This window comes from Typopeltis vanoorti, chromosome 8 (genome assembly GCF_054136105.1).
Source record: "Typopeltis vanoorti isolate ZY-2024b chromosome 8, IOZ_Tvanoo_1.0, whole genome shotgun sequence".
In the NCBI taxonomy this organism is placed as follows: Eukaryota; Metazoa; Arthropoda; class Arachnida; order Uropygi; family Thelyphonidae; genus Typopeltis; species Typopeltis vanoorti.
In genome coordinates this window covers 33,305,307-33,324,749 of record NC_143556.1, presented here as the reverse complement: position 1 = coordinate 33,324,749, position 19,443 = coordinate 33,305,307, and the positions used below count along the sequence as shown (strand labels likewise).

Here is a 19,443-nt window from a genome sequence, read left to right as displayed (position 1 = left end):
GTAGTTTAAGTAATGAGAGTTGTCCCAAACTGTTACGTCTGTACCAGAGTTAGCGTTTCATCTGCTAATTGGGAAAACTTTTTCCAATACAAAAACTGTTCAATACGTTTATATACTAGATATAATTGATATAATAAGAAAGTGTTTGTTAGTAAAACCAGTTCTCTTTTTTATTACTTGTTCCATGTAAATACTAACAGGAAAAACAAAAGTATAAAGTAGAACATGGCGTCAATCTTCCAGTATTGATTTTTTTTTAGTTCTTAGTTGTCTGTTTAAATGCATTGGTAAATGGACAAGAATTGAGTACTGCAATGTTGTGTTGCATTCTGTAAAATGAATAAATTATTATTTTTAAATGAAAATCGACATGAGCAATTAAGTTTAATATAATAGAAAATGCAAATCATCTCCTAAAAGGGCGCGTGGCATTAATTGGAAAGGAGAGAAATGTTTGATATTGAGAGTCAAAATAATTTCCTTCGATTTATTTTATTTTTATTTTATTATTATTATTTTTTTTTTTGAAGAATGTTACAAATAGATATTATTCTTCGATTTCGATCTAACCGAAGGATAATGGAAGTTAACTTTCGCAATAAGTAAGAATTGGCTCTAGCGACGCGCAAGTAAAAGTAAGTTCTGGTGGGATTCGCTTCTGTTTGACCCTTCAGTGTGTGTGTGTGTGTGTGTGTGTGTGTGTGTGAAGAACTCTCGATTGCAAAATTCTATTGCATCACTTTGGACGATAATTGAAATGCTCGAGATTGAAAGGCCAGCAGTTTGGACTGAGTTCGGAATAAATAGAAAAAAGAAAAAAAAAGGCGTGTTTGGAAGGTGTTGACAGTTCTCTTTGTCCATGAAACAGATGCCGGACCACTTACGGTCTCAAAGGTTATTTTATTTTTACTTTAAAGGGTGTAAGTCAATTGATTTCAGTATCGCATTCAGACCGGATTGACGGAAGGAAAGAATATCTTTGATCGACAGCTCTTGACCCCGGTCGACACTGCAGGTAAAGAGGGGGTGCTTTCTGAAGTGGGTTATTGCACAGCGCCCACCAGTTCCGTTCGGGTCGTGGCATTTAGCGTGTAGCCATCGGTGCGACTTTATGAGGCTGCTGACAGCGTCTTATTTTCTCCTTGATCAGGAGATGAAGTTAAGGTCGTTCCTCCTCCTCTTCTGTGTGCATCTTCCACCTCCTGTGTCTGCTAGCTTCGTAAAGATGTCAACCTGTGGCGGACACGAGACGGGATCAGAGACAAAGACCGTAAGCCAGATCCCGGGCTCCGGGAGGACTACGGGAGACATATTGTTCTCTCAGTATTGACAGTTCCGTGCACAGTCACGTCCCTTTGTGCATTCAAACTCCTGTTCTGCATTTTGCAGCAAAAGTTCGCTCGCCGGCTGTAATTTATCATATTTTCCGTGCCCAGTGCGGTATTAGCCGGCGCGGAGCTCTAATCCCTTGTCTTCGGGCTTGACAGCCCCTGACAGCGCCTCGGCGCTCGTAATTGAATGGCCACTCGCAGAGTGCTGTCTCCGCATAGATTCTTTAATAAATTTTTATCTTGTGCTCTTCCCCAAATGGATTTCACCCATCGACGTGTCCAGCAAATTGTAATGTGCATTCAGACGGAATGGCAAGCTTTCCCCTTTCCCCTCTGACAGACGGGAATATTCGGTTACAGCCGTACCGCGAGACGCGCAGCCAATGCATGCAAGGTGCTGCCTCTAAAAGCATCTGTGACAGTTAAAAAGGCACTCCTGAGTACTGGAGGTGAGAAGGAGGCGAGGGATGTGCCGATTTTTTCCTCTTTAATTTCGACTGAAGGGTAAAAACGTTTTTCAGAGCCTCCCTCGAAACTGGCATCGTGTCACACAGGTCTTCGCGATTAGAACTCTTCCATTTTGCCGTTCATTATTTGCTACACAGAGACGCTGCCATTTCCCATAGTTCCTTGCATCGCCTGCCTGTCCGTCATAAGCACACATGCACTCCATTAATAATAATGACCAATCAGCCTGGCCATAATAGCACACTCGAACCTTTTTCAAGTTCCTGTTTTTCCTGTCGGTCCACAGGTGGAGGAGCTAGCGGCTGTTTGACACGGCCGTTCCCAGGAAACCACTGCCGTCAATTGCTCTACTTCCTGTGAATAGCTAATGTAGCGCCCCCGCGTGATAAGTCTGAAAGTTGCGTGTTAGATCAGCGTTAGCTGTTGTGTATGTGTGCGAAATCCCATGACCAGGCTTCTATTGCTGCGATCTCTGCCTTAATTTCTATTACTACTCAGTTGGATCAAGTCGCGTGATTTGACGTCACCGCAAAAAAAAAGCAAATAAAAGAAAAAAGAATTACGCAGGGTATATGCGTATATCGCTCGTTCGCAGAGTTCTAAATTATTTGTGAAGCAGTTTCTTCCACTGCGCAAAATAACTCGACTGTGGACATAAAAGAACATTTTTATTATGGTGTTTCGCCTTTGAATAATGTTATCGGTCCATGAGATCACCTAAAAAAAATCCTCTGGCCACCTGCAGCACACAATAGCAGCCATTTGGACCTTCCAGTCATCCTTTTAAGTACCTTCCATCGACACTTTGAGAGCTCTGCGAACCACGACCCCTGCTGGCGATAAAAAACACTTTTAAGAATGCTACCGAAGTAGAATCAAGGATTACGAGCGAAGCACGTCTTCTCACACACACACACACACACACTCCCAGTGTGTCACATATCGTTTCGCTACCCCCTGCGTGCACCTTGGGTATTTTATTCGCCATTATTCTAAGCCCGGACTGGCGTAGTGGTCACCATTGCGACAGGATGTGGCCATTACCGGCCGCAGTAAATGTTGCTATGTAGATTCTCCCGAGTCACGCCGCTCCAAGAGAGAGGCCGCTGGCGAGCGATGACAGGATCGGTCTCTTGTGTCAGCGACGGAAGTCCGTAAATTCTTGGCGGACATGGATTTGTTAAAGAACGTGCGCCGTCATAACAAGGACATTTGGCGGACCAGCGAAGTCGCCCATTGTATTCTGTCGGCATGTCTTGATGGGGCAGTTTACGGGCCCTCCCGCAGCCCAAGCGAGCGGCCGCCTACCATTCATCTAGCGCTGACATCCCGAAATGGAATAGCATTAATACATCAAACTTCCTGACACTTAGGATGGGCCTGTGCTCTTCGGATATTGCTGCTCTACCCTGTTCTACAAAATGATCTGATAGTGTGTTTTTTCTTCTCCTGCCCCGTTTCTCTCGTAGATGAACTCTCGCCCAACTTGCCTCATTTCCATTCCATTTTCTGATGGCTCGCCCGCGCCAATATGTCTTGCCCGTAGCCCTCGAACAATAGGGGTGGAAGAGAACGAGAGGGTGGGAGTTGAAGGGGGGGGGTTGCTGCTGATCAGGGAGAAAGTGGTAAGAGCCCGAAGGACAATAGGAGGAAAAATCAATCCCGAAGATGGAGATTGTTCCGTCGCTACTGTCCTCTGACTCTCGTCTCCCTGGTTACCATTGCGATGTCTTCCGTCTCTGCCGCTTGTTGTCTCTTCCCTTTTGTACGTTTGTGAGCTGTTACTGGGGGGAACCTTGTTAGGCTTTGGTGGCTTAAATTGTTACCGCGCCAAACTGTACTGAAGCTTGGCGTGTGCGTATTGTAACTGGATGTAATGAGTACAAATATACAACACGTATTCGCACTCGTTTCCCCTTTCTGTATTCATAGAATGTAGGTGTAACAAGACTGGAAAGAACCTCATTTTTACAGGCATCTAATAGAAAATGTGCTGCTTATTACAACTCATAATTGTTATCATTGGTGTTGACTTTTCTTGGACTATGTGTACTTAAGTTTGAAACCAAAATCAGTTCAGTTTCTTTAATTCCTTCGTTGGTTCTGAGTCGGTCATTTACTTAAATGTAGATATTTAAAAAAAAGAAAAAAAAAACGCTGAATTTTAACCATAAGAGAGTCAGCAGGCGATTTAGTTTCACTTGTAAATAAAAGAATCATAAGCTGATTCTCAATACGCCCAGTAAATGGTCACCAGCTTTTTATATCATGAATAGCCAGCAAATAGTAATTTTTGGTATGCAAATATTGCGCTAGAATTAATATGTCAGTACAGAAAATCCAATATATGATTTTCTCGATAAAAATTATATAAATAATTGATAAATGTAAATTACGAAATATACTCAGAAACCAACACATCCATTATATGCGGCGAACTCTTCCCACCTAAAAAAGAAAAAAAAAAATAGAGAATGATCAGTTTCAATAGCTTGCCTTAGTTCTTTCTATTTATTTTATTTGATTTATTAATTGTGATGAGTCGTATTATGGTAATATTCCATATATATATATATATATATATATATATAATTATACATTTCTATAGCTGTAATACGTCTGAAATGACTGACTTCGCTAAACAAATTTTGTAATAGCTAAGGTCAAGACTCCCTGCGTTATTACTTGAATGCGCTTGTAGTGCCTGTTTTATTATTTTTATATCACTGTAGTTCTCAGAGTTTTCTTACATTTTGTCATGGGTGTTTTGGGTCGACATACAATAATCTGGGATTCCAACACTTATTCACACAAACAGAATAATTAGAAAGCCTCAGTTATTTCTCTCGTGGAATCTGTTCTATTTAAACGAAGCTGCTGTTCAAATGCAAATAAAAGACTGTTCATAATGTTTCTTCAACTTTCTTGGAATTGAACGTTTCAATCTTAGGATCTCTCTTGTCCACCCGTTTTGCTCTACCCTACCACACTACGTTTTCGTAAACAGAATTTGACCCCCTACCAATGGCTTTCTCAAATGGACAATGCTGGACAAGTTAACCCACCACACGTTCAAAGTTCAGGCAGCTCAGAGCAATTCTGTATGTTAATGTGTAATTGTAAGAAGTTTTGGTATTAGTTAATTATTAGTGGACACAATGTCCATACCTGCAGTCCACACAACATAAGTCACTTAGGCTTTACAAATAACTGAAGTATGATAAGCTAGCATGTGATCCGTAAGAATTGAAGTATAATTCAACTTACTTGGCTGCCCTTCCATTGCCCTTCCACTTATCTTCTTCGTATTTGACTATACGCAGCTGGTGCTTCCCCATATAACATGGTGCCAACCTCACAGGGCCAACAACCAGGTCAGATGATAAGCCCGCCACCGCCAGGAGGCGCCCCGCCGCAGGAGGGCATGTACAGCATGAGTATGAACGGTGGTGACTCCTACCAGCCAGTATCGTCCATGGGCGCCAATGTACAGTCTCAGGTAGGACGACTCTTTCAGTTAGCAATAAATTTCCAACTTCTCTATAATACTGAAAAAAAAAATATCTTTCGAATGCAATGTTTGTGACGTAAGCAGTGACCTTTTAATGCTAATTGTTAATGCTAATATAAGTGGCATTAGTAAAGGCAGCCATTACGATCTCGGCAAGCAAATTCAACGAACACTGAGATGAGTGCATGTTGAAGTCAGAAGATGACAGTAATGTTGATCGGTGGACGAAGTTGATCATCGCTTTATACTGCTTGATGGCCTTTGGCTTGGATGGAAGTTCTGGTACCATACCCAGTAAGAACATGTGCACACGGTTTCCCCATGTATCTTAGGACCTCTTCTAATCTTTTCCATCAACACTGCGTATTTTATATTACCATAAACATTCCGCTAATCTTTTTACCTTGTTTGGTCTGGTCCATGGTTTGGTTGTTCGCCTATGGATTTGACCTATGGAAAGATCCAGTTCAGCATTAATAACGTTAGCCAGTGTTTGGAATTATTGAAAGTGCTGAAAACTACTCAAACCCAATATTGCATCCAACAACCCAACTGGGAGGGGGGAAAAATGAATTTTTTTTAAATATATATATATATATATATATATATATATATATATTAGTTTAATTAGTGAATCTTTCTATCGGTATCGGTATACAGAAAATGCAAGTAGTGCACAAAAAATACATCGATAAAAATTGTAACAGCCATCGATAGAGTAACTTTTGCGATTCGTGCGATGAAGTTAAGAACGTGATTTAAAAGTTAGTGGAACCGAGATTGAAATCCCGCCATTTCAGCCTCGTTTCCAGTAGATCTTTCTCTACATGCAAACAATTAACATTTCAACAAATTACTTTGTACCACTGCGTTATAAAGCCAAGTAGTTACGTGCTATATGTACTTAAAAACATATATAACCATTGACGGATATGTAATCTGTATAGCCATAACATCGGAGGGTGGGAGATGCTAATGAGAAACCAGACGCCATTGGTCCTTTCAAGCGTAAAGATCTTTTAGTGTCATTCGTTTTTGACTTGATTCAGTAATTCGAGATATTCACAGACAAAACAACATTGTGCCGACATAATCATGTCTGTTTTATAGACCAGTATGCTCACATGACAAAATTTACGATCTTTCATTGCTTACCCATTCTAAGTTCCCCTTCCCTGCTTTCCGAACTACCAGAACTTCTTTGAATGAAGGTCGAAAGCAAAGCATGAATATAAACCATGTGAATGATTAGTTTTAGTTGGATCGTCTGTCCGATGCCCAAGTTGTCGTGATTAGCTAAAATGACTTGAGTAGATAACAGGCAAAGAAATGTTACTGTTAGATTAGCTTATGAGTGGCTGATGTCTTCAGTTAACGTCACACGTATGTGAAAGGTTTTTCTTACATTTGTCATTCGAAAGGATAGACACGTCATTACGATACTCTAAGATCAATGGCGTCCAGCGCTTCACTCATATTCGTAAACATGTGAACTTGCTGTAGACTTCGCACTCATCTTCAGTAAAGTTTGGATAACAATTTATTAACAGCAAAACCGACGGCATTTATCTAGGATTGTAAGGAGAAAGCCAGATTTGTCTCTAGGGAAAAAAAAAAAAAAAAAAAAACGCGAACTCTTTTACAGTATTCATTTAGTACAGTGGTCTGCCTTTACAATTGCCTCCTCTCATTTCCTCAGTTAAGTTTCTGACACTGCCACCTGGCCTGCCTTCATTTTTTCACAGGTGCTTATTGAAAACTGTCTTGATCCCATCTTGCCACAGAAGCCTAACAAATTCCTACAGCCTCTTTTTTTATTATTATTTTTAATATTCACACACGCACTATTCAGAGGTGGGATGGGAAGAATCTTCCATCGCATGCTTGAGGATTCACTCCATATAACTGTTGGTTATTATACACTCAGTAATGCATTTCTGGTTGGACCTGATGGAGTTTTGGCGATGTCATTTTTTTTAGTGGTTGGGAAAGCTTCTTATCTCATTTTGGCTTTTGTATGACATCTGGCTCAATGACTGGTGATAATTTGAGACTTTATTGCATATTAACGCAGGATTATGTCGACGTCTTGTAATGTTTGGTTTGCTTATGAATTAAGACATTTTTTGTTTTATGCGTCGTAGCAACTTTCGCAAGGCAAGTGCATTTATCAGTTGACTGTGTGAGTGAATTTCTCCTCTCTTATGTGTTCACAAAGAATGAGGGAAAAAACTTTAAAAAAAAAAAGGAAATTCTTTTTCACTTTCTTCAGATATCGGTCTTGTTTGCTGTTATTAAAACATAGTTCCTTCACTAAACGAACATTTGGATTTCGCCATGCAGCAAGCCTAGTCCGCGTGATTAAAAGCTTCTCATGTCCCTCAGGCGTTAGACTCGGTAAACAGCCTCGCTAAAAACCAGTAACTGATGAGTGCTTTTCCTCCACTGGAGTTGACAGATGGGTCTGTCCAGTCTTAGGACTGTGTTGTGTTAGATGCGACTTCTCTAATGGCGAAGACTTTCGCAATGACAGGATATTTATATTCGATGGCTGGTTTACCTGAAATACCACAAAGTACTGATCGTTTCAAGCCTACTGTCGCGCTTAATTTCGTTTTGATAAATGGTGACGCTCAACCAAATTAGGATATCGAAGATGTGATAAGTTGAAGGCCTTCTAATAAGATTGGCTCTTGTTGCCAGACAACTTTTGGAAATCTCTGTGTCATTCCACATTAATCGCTCAATTTATTTGAAACCTGTGATCAAATGAATTTTCTAGATTCTTTTCAGATAAGGCTTACACGATGATGGTGGACGTCTTTTCATTCTTCCTGATGAACAAGATGCACACGCAATTGATAGCACTGGCTTTTACCTGCCTCTACGACAGGTAAAATTGTTGGATTAAAGACCTATGAATTTCTGTCAACCATTCAGAGACTGAAGAAAGAATCACTGATTGATCCAACAACAACCATTCCTGTCCACTCACGATTTAATGACGTTTCTTGTTCGCCTTCGCGAACATCATGGAAAAGTACCACAACCTAAACGATAGGCAAGAAATAAAAAATTTTGAGGATATTCCTTCCCCCTTCTTTCCCATCTGTCGAGGTCCTGGGAATGATCGATAACTTCAGAAAGGTGTCCACGAGGGAATTCTGTTCTTTGCGTACTCATTCAGTGTGTGTCGACTCATTATTATTATTATTTGGCCTACGCCTTTTGCATGATTAATAATTCATGTATTGTCTATCAAGTGTTTCTTCTGCTATCCCTTTGGCTGTCTTGGGCTATTTCATCGCAGCGTCGTATGTGGTGATTAAAATGTCATGTTTACACCTCTCACAGGTGCCAAATTCTTATGTGTCCTTGAACTAAGTTTCTGGCCAGCTAATTGTGCCTTCCTTATCAATTATTCATGCTTCGTTGGATTCGCTTTGTGCCGACTTTTAAAAAAGGGAAAAGTAATTTTGTCACAACACGCACACACAAACACACACACGCACACACACACTGGTGTGGATTATTCGTCCAACATTTCTTTGGCCACAAGTTGCATTAAGACTCCTGGACGAGATTTGCATGTGAAAACACATTCAGATTCGCCAAACTTCGATTAGCCGGAGAGAGCGAAAGTGACAGTCTTTATGCAACTGCTATCGCTGGGATGTCGGACCAAAAACGCAGAAGAGAGAGAGAGAAGAAGCCGTGTGTGGGTTTAAAGGAAGCCGCTGTCAGGTAGACCTTCATTACTGCCGCTTACGGATGTCAAAATGGCTCGAGGAGCATCTCCTAGTGCTGTGTGCTATTAGCATGACCCTCCCGACACCCTGAGCTCATCCGCCCGTCCCTTGTTAGATACAAAGTCTTAAGGTTTTGCAGCATGTCTAAAGTCGCCTTTAAAGACTGCCTGTATCGATTGTTTCTCTGCTCATCCCAGTCTTCGCCCGCACCGAGAAGGACAAATTGGCTAGCCCGTGGCGGACCTGTCATTGACAGCGTGACAGCGGAGCCGCTTCAAATCTGCTTTGGGCCCGGCAGCGCCACTTTAAACGGCCGTGTCCTCCGTCGTTAGGCGCGTTAATCTGATTGCTGCGGCTCACTTGGCCCAGAAGTCCGGACCACTTGGTGAATGGGAGGAAAATTGCCCTTTCTTTCCTTCCCCAGCCGTGTTCTCTTATTGAATTAGAAACTTTGTTCGGTCGCCAAGCTCTGCCGGCACCTAGGTGGCACCACTGTTGCCAAGCTGCCGATTACCTGTCATTAGCCTGATTTAGTGGATGGGAGACAGCCTGGCTGTCCTACAAGGGAGATGGGGAGGACGCCTTGATTAGATTGAATACATTAGTAGTTCTTCTAAGTCGGATTTTGTCAAATAGCTGCTGTTTCACTTGGCAACTTCTGAACGCTTAAAAAACCGTGCGCTTCCTTATTAACGTGACAGTACCTTCGTTTCAGCTTGTCTTGTACTTCCCACGTTGCGAATACAGCCAGCGTGTGTACGTCCGCTGTATTGTTTCTGCCATTCTATGGCTTTCGGCAGCTCGACGGCTCCTTTTTGTGCGAAGTATGCACATCCTTTTTACTGCGTGCATGTCGAACAGCCTTTAATTTATGCCACTGGAAGTTTGAGGTTTCTTTCACGTCTTTCCCCCGCCCCCTTACAGCTTCAGACGTGCGGCTTCTTTATCTGCCTCAATGTTGTTACCGAAAATTTAGTTTGTCTTATTAAATGTATAAACAAGCGAAACAACCCATCGCAAGCTACCCGAAGGAACATTTTTCGACACTTAAAAATGCCTTTGGACACTGCTCACTTTTAAGGCGTTTGTTTATAAGACTTCGGTGATGCTGCTTCTTATGCGATTTATTTACTTCGAAATGGTGTCAGCCATTTTGTTTTTATTTGTTCTTTAAGAAAATAGTGAATTTCACGCATTACATTTTTTATTATTTTTTTTTCATGCTCATGTTTTATTCATGCATACATTCATATAATACATACGAGATCTTATCAAAAAACCACCTGAACCCTCAAAATCAAAATATTTTACTCAGAGCCTGGAGATTACTTTCTTTCTGTCTTTCGTATCGGCGAAAGCTGATCGCATATTTTTGGAGAAACATCGACACCATCCATTTTTTTTTTTAATGTTTTCCTATATTCGAGTTAAAATCACACTGAGCTCTATCTTATTGAATGTAGATGTCATCGCAATATTTGGTCAACATCAGCAGCACAAATTGGATTGACGGAAGTTCATCTTTCGTTAAAATGGACTGGGTGGTATGTACCGGAGAAGTTCCACTATTTCACGAATGGTTAATCTTCTGTTGTTATTTCTTAATAAGGTACGCATTTCAGTTACTTGAATCTTTGTTTCCAGCAGTTGGTTGCCCAACTGCTGTAATTCTAATGCTAATCCATCTTTAAAATAACGGAGCTGCTCGAAAACTATTGCACGGCTCATTGCGTCTACACCAAATGCTATTTGCATCAATTTCTATGTTTGGATTACCGATCTTATACAAAAGTGCATTGTCCGTAATTTTCAGACAGGTAACAACCCCTTCTGCCAAACAGCAAATTATCCAGGCAGTTCCCTACCCACCGCGCCCTTGGCAATGTGGTCATCCGTTACTATAAAGTATTTCAACTCAATAAACAAGTGTGGTGATGGCAGAGTTTAATGCTTGGATCCCGATTGGGTAGTATGTAAATTTACATATAAACATGTGTGAGATTTTTGCTTCTTAATAAGTCCTTGAGACATTTCATGGTTTTTCTGTTAATGTATTTTTACCTCGTTCCTCTGTCCTCACTAAGAATGGCGGTAGGGCAGTCGTCATTTCTTGCTATATGCAGTTATGTAGGAGGATGAAGACGTGTAGGAAATGTGAAAACTTGGCAAGAAATAACCAACTTCTTGGATTTGGCGTTGATGATCCGTTGTTGAAAGAAGTTTCTTCTAAAGGATGAGACTATTTTCCTCTTAGTCACTATATTTGCTGCTAACTAGTGCTTCAGACATCTGTCTGAAGTACTGACAAACTCAGCTGAATCACAACCCAAAACAGTATTCCAACGGGACATTTCAAATACAGAAAGATCACTTTTTTGAAAAGCACTGATTCCATTTAATTATGTATTCCTTTCATCTGAAGTCCATGAAGATACCACACACACACGCACAAACTTCATACTACATCTTCTGCTTCACGATTCCAGCGACTTGGCAGTGCATATTTGTGTGTGTGTGTGTGTTAGTTGTATTTTCATGATAGTTTGTTTTTGTTAAGTCATCTTCACATTCGATGTTTCAACTGTAAAATTTTGTTTTGTTTTCAGGCTAATGCGCTCAGGCACGTTATCTCACAAACAGGAGGGTATTCCGACGGCTTGCCACAGTCATCAGGAGGCATGTACGATCCCAGCATGCATCAGGTTAGTAAACAATTTTATTTTATTGTTTGTTTGTTTTTTTTAGCTTACACGTCAATGTGTCTCTTCCCTCCCTGCAGTCTAAATGAATTTTCTAAAATTGCCTTGTTCGAATGTATGTTAATATTTCAACAAGCCATTCAACCCCCCCCCCATTCCTGTTCCTGCACATTTCGAAGGAAGGTTTTGATAGATTCCATTTATACCATTCTTATATTTAAATGGGAGGGGGTTCACCATCTTTTTAATTAGCGCGCTACTAAATATAGTTATAAAAAGAAGTGGAATGAATTCCATCACTTCTTTCCCGTATTTAAGGCTGAATTAATTAACGAAGATACAAAACACAACTTAATATTTTATTACACGTTTCATTAATTCGAACATCGGCAGATTCATTGGCAATTAAACATTAATTACAAATGTCGGCGGAACATTTTAATAAGTGCCGTTTCTAAATTTAGACCAACGAACGGCAAATAATTTTTCCGAAACACCTGTTTCTTCTGTTTTCAGTGGATTGGGCATTTTGTACCTCATTAGTTTTGTGCGGTATTTTTTGTACCCACGAGATGGGCAGTGGTTCTTCGGTTTCAATCTTGCGCGAAATAGTCCCTTTCTTTTTTTTTTTTTTTTTTTTTTCGTTTCTTCTTTCTGTCTTCATGCTTAAGGAATCATTATAAGACTGATAATCTTTGCAGTGCAAGTTCGATTTTTTTTTTTTCTTTCTTCGATCGGCTACTGCTGTGATCCTGATCAAGATTGAGAAGTTGTCATTCACTGTAGATGGCTCTGTGGAGATGTCATCCTCAATAAGACTCAACTCGCATTGCAAGCGTATGCTAGTAGTGTAGCGATTTGGCAAACTAAGAAGGTGCTTGTTAATAATGAAACGCGCATAGGTGGAACGAACAAACTCCGGTGGTTGGGCGAAACGACACTCAAATACGGAAGGACACCGAACGCTGCCCAAATGTGCTAAGAATCATTTGAAGTTTAAGAAAAAAAAGCGATCTACTTCCAATGAATTTTTTTTTCTATCTCTCTCTCTGTCTTCTTTGGTATATCTTCACGAAGCTCACTTAAGGGATCGACCCTTACCATGTCCGTTATCGTAATCATCTCAGCGCACCTTTGCAAATTTTGATGATTCCAATTTGTGTCGACCTCCTCTCCTCTTTTCCTCCGTATCTATGCCGTGCTTCCCCCCCCCCAAAGCCTACCGCCACTGGTAGCCGTTTTTAAAGTTCATAAAAGTGTGTTTAGGAGCCATTATAGCAGTCCCAGTGCACAAACAGAGAGAACCTTACTCACGTACAATCTTATATAATTTACGAACAACATATAGATTGACGCTGCAACCTGTGGCTATGGGTAACTACATCGTGGGACCTTCAACCGCACGTGTAGTTTAGTAATGATTATGGAAATGATCACATGGGTCTCGTAAATAGCTACAAAGTGTCGAGCTACGTGGAACGAGGACTTCATATTTTGTGTATTACCTCCCTTCTCTCTCTCTCTCGGCTTATTAACTTCCACTTCAAAGAATGTTTAACCCGTTTCACTGTCAGAAACGAGTGTGGTTCACGGTAACGAGCTAATTCGGAAACATATTTGTGTGTGAGAATTTAACGTGTTTACTGTAAATTATAGTCAACTATTGTGTCTTACAGTACTGCTATTATTGTCTTAATTTGTAATGTCGACCTCGATTGGGTTCCCTATCGATATAACCGAACATCACTTTTTCCCAATCCATTTAGTGCTACAAGCTTTTCACCCTCGGAATTGTCAAATTAAGCTGTTCGGCCCACCCATCAATATAAAATGCCGTCTATTGTGAAACACTTTCGCGTTTTCTATATTATTTTATCACGAATTAGTTGTTCAAAATAACTTATTTTCATTTCATATCTGTAGATATCCGAGAAAATTTTCACTCTTCCCGTTTATAATAACCTTAAGAGTTAAATCCAATCCAGGCTTATATATCACTCCCAGACAAGAAAAGCATTGAGGCCTATAGCAAATCAATGCCGAAGTGCCTTTTGGAGTGCTTTTCCCCGGTTCTGGTAAACATTATATGTTCTCGCATGCCATAGGTTCTCCCCTCGCTAATTGCTTTCTCCATGTGTGTTTATAGATTTTATCAGTGTTACTGTACTTACACAAAGTCGACTCTAAGATCTGAAAATTTATTATCCGATACGTTTCCTTACCTCTTCAACGCATAAAAAAAGCAAGTTTTATAATTTTGCCGTAATCCTTTTTTGTTATTGTTTTAAAGTTTTATATACAGTGCTACGACGGAAATAGGAACTCAAGAATACACTCAAATGATAACACATAATGCATTTTGCATCCAGAAAAATTACAAGGAATGAAATTAACTCTGATCTTTAGACCCACCAGATGTAACTCCAGAATTAGAGAAAAAACATTGCTTTCGTCGGTATGGAATACGTGAAGAGAGCATTCGCATCTTCTGTTTCCTAATACGTCCACAAGATGGCATCGTGTGGTCACACGCCATTAGTTCCCATGGCTGGACAGCTGGATACAGTCCTACTGTAGACATGTGCAATGGGGACCCTATTTCTACATGTTGAGTGCTCCAAAAACCATTGATAGACGATATTGTACGTAGTGCCGTTACAGCTGAAGGTCGCGTAGGCCGTGCTGCGATGGCACATTCATTAGGAAATGCGAGATCGGAACAAAACACAAACTGAGAAGTGTCTTAAAATCATGGACATGGATCGGTTGTTTTAAAATTTTCGGAAACGTAGTTAAATCTGTAATAGGTTCTCTAGCAAGTTTGGTTGGTTGGGGTAATAATAATGTGGCCTTTAGAAATTTTAACTGAAGGTTAGCGATTAACAGACTAGCTGGAAAAAGTTCTTCCTCTTGTTGACGGGATTTGAACCCAGGTATTCAACCCAAGAAACTTTGTTTTCTTCCTACTAAATCACTTAACACGTAAGAAAAAATATATCAGGTTAGATATGCGTAAATCATAACCAAGTTAGCGAATTGTACAAAGTTTTATGATTTAGATTTTATGACTGCAGTAGAGGGTTGCAGACCTTACTGGTAGTTCGGAGCCAAACGTTATCCAAATAATGAAATATAAATGGGTATAAATGATCACATTGGGTCTCGTAAATACCTTGAGTAGATTCGCCAGTTGATGATGAGTTCAGTAATCGTATGCTTGCATATTTCTCTCTCTCTATCAAGCTTATGAATACGAGTTCTACAACTCCAAAACCTTCTTTATTTCCTGAACCTTATAAACAGACCCATGCACAAAAATCCAGTGTGGTTAGATGCTAGTTACGTATGTAATATTCGTAGTGTAGAACATCACTTCCATTTCCACATTGGTCACCAACTTTTCTTTTGTTTAGCACTAAGATATTGATTTACTTTTCCACGTATCTAACATATCTTCTTTTTTCTTTCAGCCTCCGGAACTTCATCCTTAGTATAGCGGCCATGAATTCCACCCTTCACAGCTTGGGAGATTCACAAAAAATTAAAAAAAAAATTAAAAAAAAAAAAAAAAAAAAGGGCACGTGAAGTGAGTGGTGTCGTCATCATTACCTCAGGTGCTGCCAGAACCTCCCCATCCCCGCGGTCAGAGACAACGTGCCATAAACGAGCTAAAGACGGCCACGACCTTGTAATGTCGGGACCTTTTGACCTCTGGAAGTAGAAAATACGCTTCAAAACCTTCCTGTGATTGAACAGTAGGCAGCCAGTGGGATACTCTCTGGACTCAAACTCACGGGGGGAAAAAAATCCCTCTGACGGGGGAACGTGCAGCAACCCTCCATCATGTCTTTTTCGTTAATCTTGAGAGGGTGTGAGTGTAGTTGTGTTTTTTGTACTTAACGTGTCGCCGGACACTGTCATGTAGCCGTCGGACTCATGTAGTCATCTCTTCCTTCATCAGCCTCTAGCGCGGAGAGACAGGGTACACGGTAGACACTTCGCCCTTCCCATTCTCTATGTCTACTGTTGACCGTTGTTATTGTGAGGCCGAGTGAGACGCTGTACAGTGTAACCTTTCATCTCTACCAGTTTTAGTCCTCGTTGCTGCCATTGGCCAGAGCAGTTGTGACGTCATCTGATGGAGATGGAGCCAAGGATGCCGTTGTTGTACAAATCTTTTTATGACCAGATTCTTCGTCTTCTCTTCTTCTCTCTCCACCATCTACCCCTCTTCCAGAATCTTTCTACGACCACCGACAACCCTTGAACCCACCACCACCAGGACGTCAGTGTCCCTGTAGTTGTGTCGCCACCTGCGACGGTCACGAGACCGGGATGTACAGCCCTTGTGTGCGGTGCTGTAGACATTTTGGTTCTGTACCATTCAGAAGGCCTCTAGTGGAAAGTACCATGAATAAATATTTTGACTTTTCCTCCTGTTTTGTGCTTTTCTTGTCCCACACGTCCAAACATGTAAAGAAGACAATTTTTTTCTTTTCATGCAAGTTTTTAAATTATATTAATATGAATCGTTGAGTTTTCTCAGATGTTTCATATTGTGTTATTTTATTGACATGAGCTTGTAATCCTGATTTCTTCTGATGATTCTCAGCGGCTAGCAGCCTGAATTGCCGTAAAAAAATATATCCGGGGAAATTGAGGCTGCTTGCCTTGATCCAGACAAACAAGGAATTTTCTTACCTGGCTACAAATAAGGGTCCAGATATACCCGAAACATCTGTGTAGTTATCGAAACTGTAATATATATATATATATACTGTAATGAAAATCTCTCTGATGCGAGTAAGAAAAGCTCTTAAGTCTCGAAAAAAATAAAAACGATTTTTGGTTGCTTTGTTTTGTAAGTTATCCTATTTCCATTAGGTCACAGATAATAATAATAATACATACGCTTCCACTTAAAAACTGAATAAAATATTAGCTTATTAAATGTAGTACAATAGAGAGTATTTGAAATTGGGAAACTTGCAAAGTTTTGCAAATGCAATGGTCTATTTTAGAATATCATGCTCAAAATAAAGTCCAGCTATTCTAATATCCCATTACCAAATGGGAAACAAAGTATTGAACATCGCAGCAATTGGAAAAGTCTTTTATATCTATGCAGCACATAACACAATTGACTGATTTAATGGTCTTAATTTTGATTGGGATTATGGCAACGTTCAATCGCAGTCAGTCAGCTGTGTGTTATTTATGGGCGGATATATCTTATGAGATTTGTCATCGACAAATTTCAAAATAAAATTAATATAAAATTTGTTGCATTGAAGCATATTTAGTTGTGATATTTCGGCAGACGTAATGCGAACGCTGAAAGAAAAAAAAACATTCAAATTAACGAAGGGCCACATCATAAATATTTTACCTTCTCGACATAACTGACAGTTGGCTGGACATCGTTGCAACATTCTGGTAACGAATCTCTTATACAGGTAGCGTAAGAGATTTGTTACCTGTATAAGACTTTGTACATTCTTTTATTTTGTACCTTTTACAAAGTAAAAGCAATATAAAAATACAAGGATAATCACTCATAAAAACTACGATTGCTTGCTAACAATCAACGAATATACACTTTTTTTTTTTGAGTCGTGTACTCAAGAGCCTGACAAATCCGTTCCAATAAAAAAAAAAAAAAAAGATAGTAGAGAAGTAACAAAAAAGGAAGTCTTTTGGAATCTTAGTGTCGTGTGACGTACGTTATGTCTCCTGTTAAAGCAATCATTCTATCCTCTTTGTCACAGTACAGCATTGCAATCACAACATTTACTGGTTATAAAAGTATTTTATAACCACTAAAAGTAGTTTTATAACCAGTGTGATGCTTTTACAGGTCTTGTAAGGGCTATTGTTTTATTCCTTTCAAGATGTACTTAGATGCAGCAAAGTACATTTTTACTTTCGAATTTGAACGGTCTTGAAACGGAAATGCAACTGTTTGAAGTGGAAGTGAATATGACGTTCGTTTGGTAATATTTCGAGTGCTGGGGAGAATACAGTAATGATGTAATCCTATTAGCAATTGCATCATCGTCCGGTATAATATTAAAGGATTAGATTGTCTTGCATGACGAACGAAGCCTACGAGACTACTGTATTATGTCTGTTAATTCAGCCGACTTTTCTGACGATTTGCCTGCTTTTAGGGAGTGTAAACCTCCCTTTACATATTTTATTATCATGTGTGCTTTCCAGTTCAATTTTCAATTGAAGCATCTTCGTTAGTAACATTCCACAGTCAAATTAATGCTACGTCATAAGAAATACCCGAATTTGTTTCAAGTCTCTTCTCAAAATCGATTAACATTTTAAACGAATAAGAATTTACAGCAAACAGTATTCTTCTTACTATTTTTGGAATGAAGTTTTATGCTGCGGAGTTTGTCCGTTGTAAACTCACGCGATAGACCAATCCAATGAAATCTTTGAAGATGTTAATTCTAACTGCTCTTACAAGGCTTGTTGGTCAATCTTAATTTAGGCGACGTATAAAGCTTTTATATATTCGCTAGCCGTGAGAAAATGTTACTGGTTTCATGATGTTATTGGGAAGGACTAACAGCCCCAAGAGGCCTATTTGCTTATGGCTCTAATCGTCCTCATTGAGGGGTGTGTCCATTGAACAGCTTAATGGGTCCATTAACTTTTACATCATTAAACGTCGCGAATGCATGCAGGAAAGTACTGTAGTGAAACAATGAAGGGAAGGAACTTGATTATTAGAGTACAGTTTAGGGTAAACGACGTGTTCTGTGAGAGATATTTCTATTCGATAGGAGAGCGTTTGATTTAGAAGTATGGAGAGGATCTTCGATTATGTTGGAAATAACTAATATTCAATTATCAAAGAAAGAACCATACGGCTTCACTTTAGAAAATTTATAGAGAAATAGTGAAGATCTAACATTATTTCAAAGCCGAATATGTGTAGAAACTTCGGAAGTTTCAAAATTTTGACCTGAGAGCTTACGAGAATACAATCCTCGGCATCGGAATTGCCTTAGCTTGCACTACTTAAAAGACACGAGCGCTGCCCAAGCTTCCGTAGTTCGTAACGCGTTCGTGTCTTTTGTAAGTAATGCAAGCTAAGGCAACTTCGATGCCAAGGATGGTATTCTCGTAATTTGAAATAATATTGGATCTGTAGTTATAATTAAATTATTTTTCAATTAAATGCTTTGAGATATCCTCAAGGTTCATTTATTGCTATTCACAAGGAATGTAAATTGATCAATGTATCAAAAACTAGCCTCTTCAGTTAGCATCGTAAACAGTATAGATCGTCTTTGATTGCTCAGTTTACATTATTAACTATATCAACATGTAGCAACTGTTGATATTGTTAGAGTGATAATCTGGTCTACTGAGGAGCACAAAGTTTCTTGCAGATATAACTAATCCCCCCCCCCTAACACACACCATCCGTTGATACATTAACAACAGTTAAACAGTGCATCTATGTGTTATGAATTCTACATACGTAATACTCAATAGAGAAATCGCTTCATTATACAGGGTGGTTCAAAATTCCACGTACAAACTTTGAGGGGAGGTAGAGAACAACAAAATCAACCATATTCACATAGGTAAGCATGACCGGAAACGCCACCCAAAAGTGATAGGTGGCACTGTTCGCCAGCGCTCCAGGTGAACAATTGGGG

General features: G+C 39.8%; 1 protein-coding gene across 4 annotated transcripts in view; it reads left to right on the top strand.

Annotated features, from left to right (window-relative positions):
* Positions 1-16,191, top strand: part of LOC150103913 (homeobox protein extradenticle-like) — a 366,269-nt gene extending 350,078 nt beyond the window's left edge. For all 4 annotated transcript variants that reach the window (XM_090396591.1, XM_090396592.1, XM_090396594.1 and 1 more), the window contains 3 exons: positions 5,123-5,298; positions 11,666-11,761; positions 15,229-16,191. In XM_090396591.1, the coding sequence (XP_090252717.1) occupies positions 5,123-5,298; positions 11,666-11,761; positions 15,229-15,249 (293 nt within the window). In that variant the 3' untranslated portion in view covers positions 15,250-16,191. The remainder of the gene's footprint in view (positions 1-5,122; positions 5,299-11,665; positions 11,762-15,228) is intronic.
* The last annotated feature ends 3,252 nt before the right edge of the window (positions 16,192-19,443 follow it).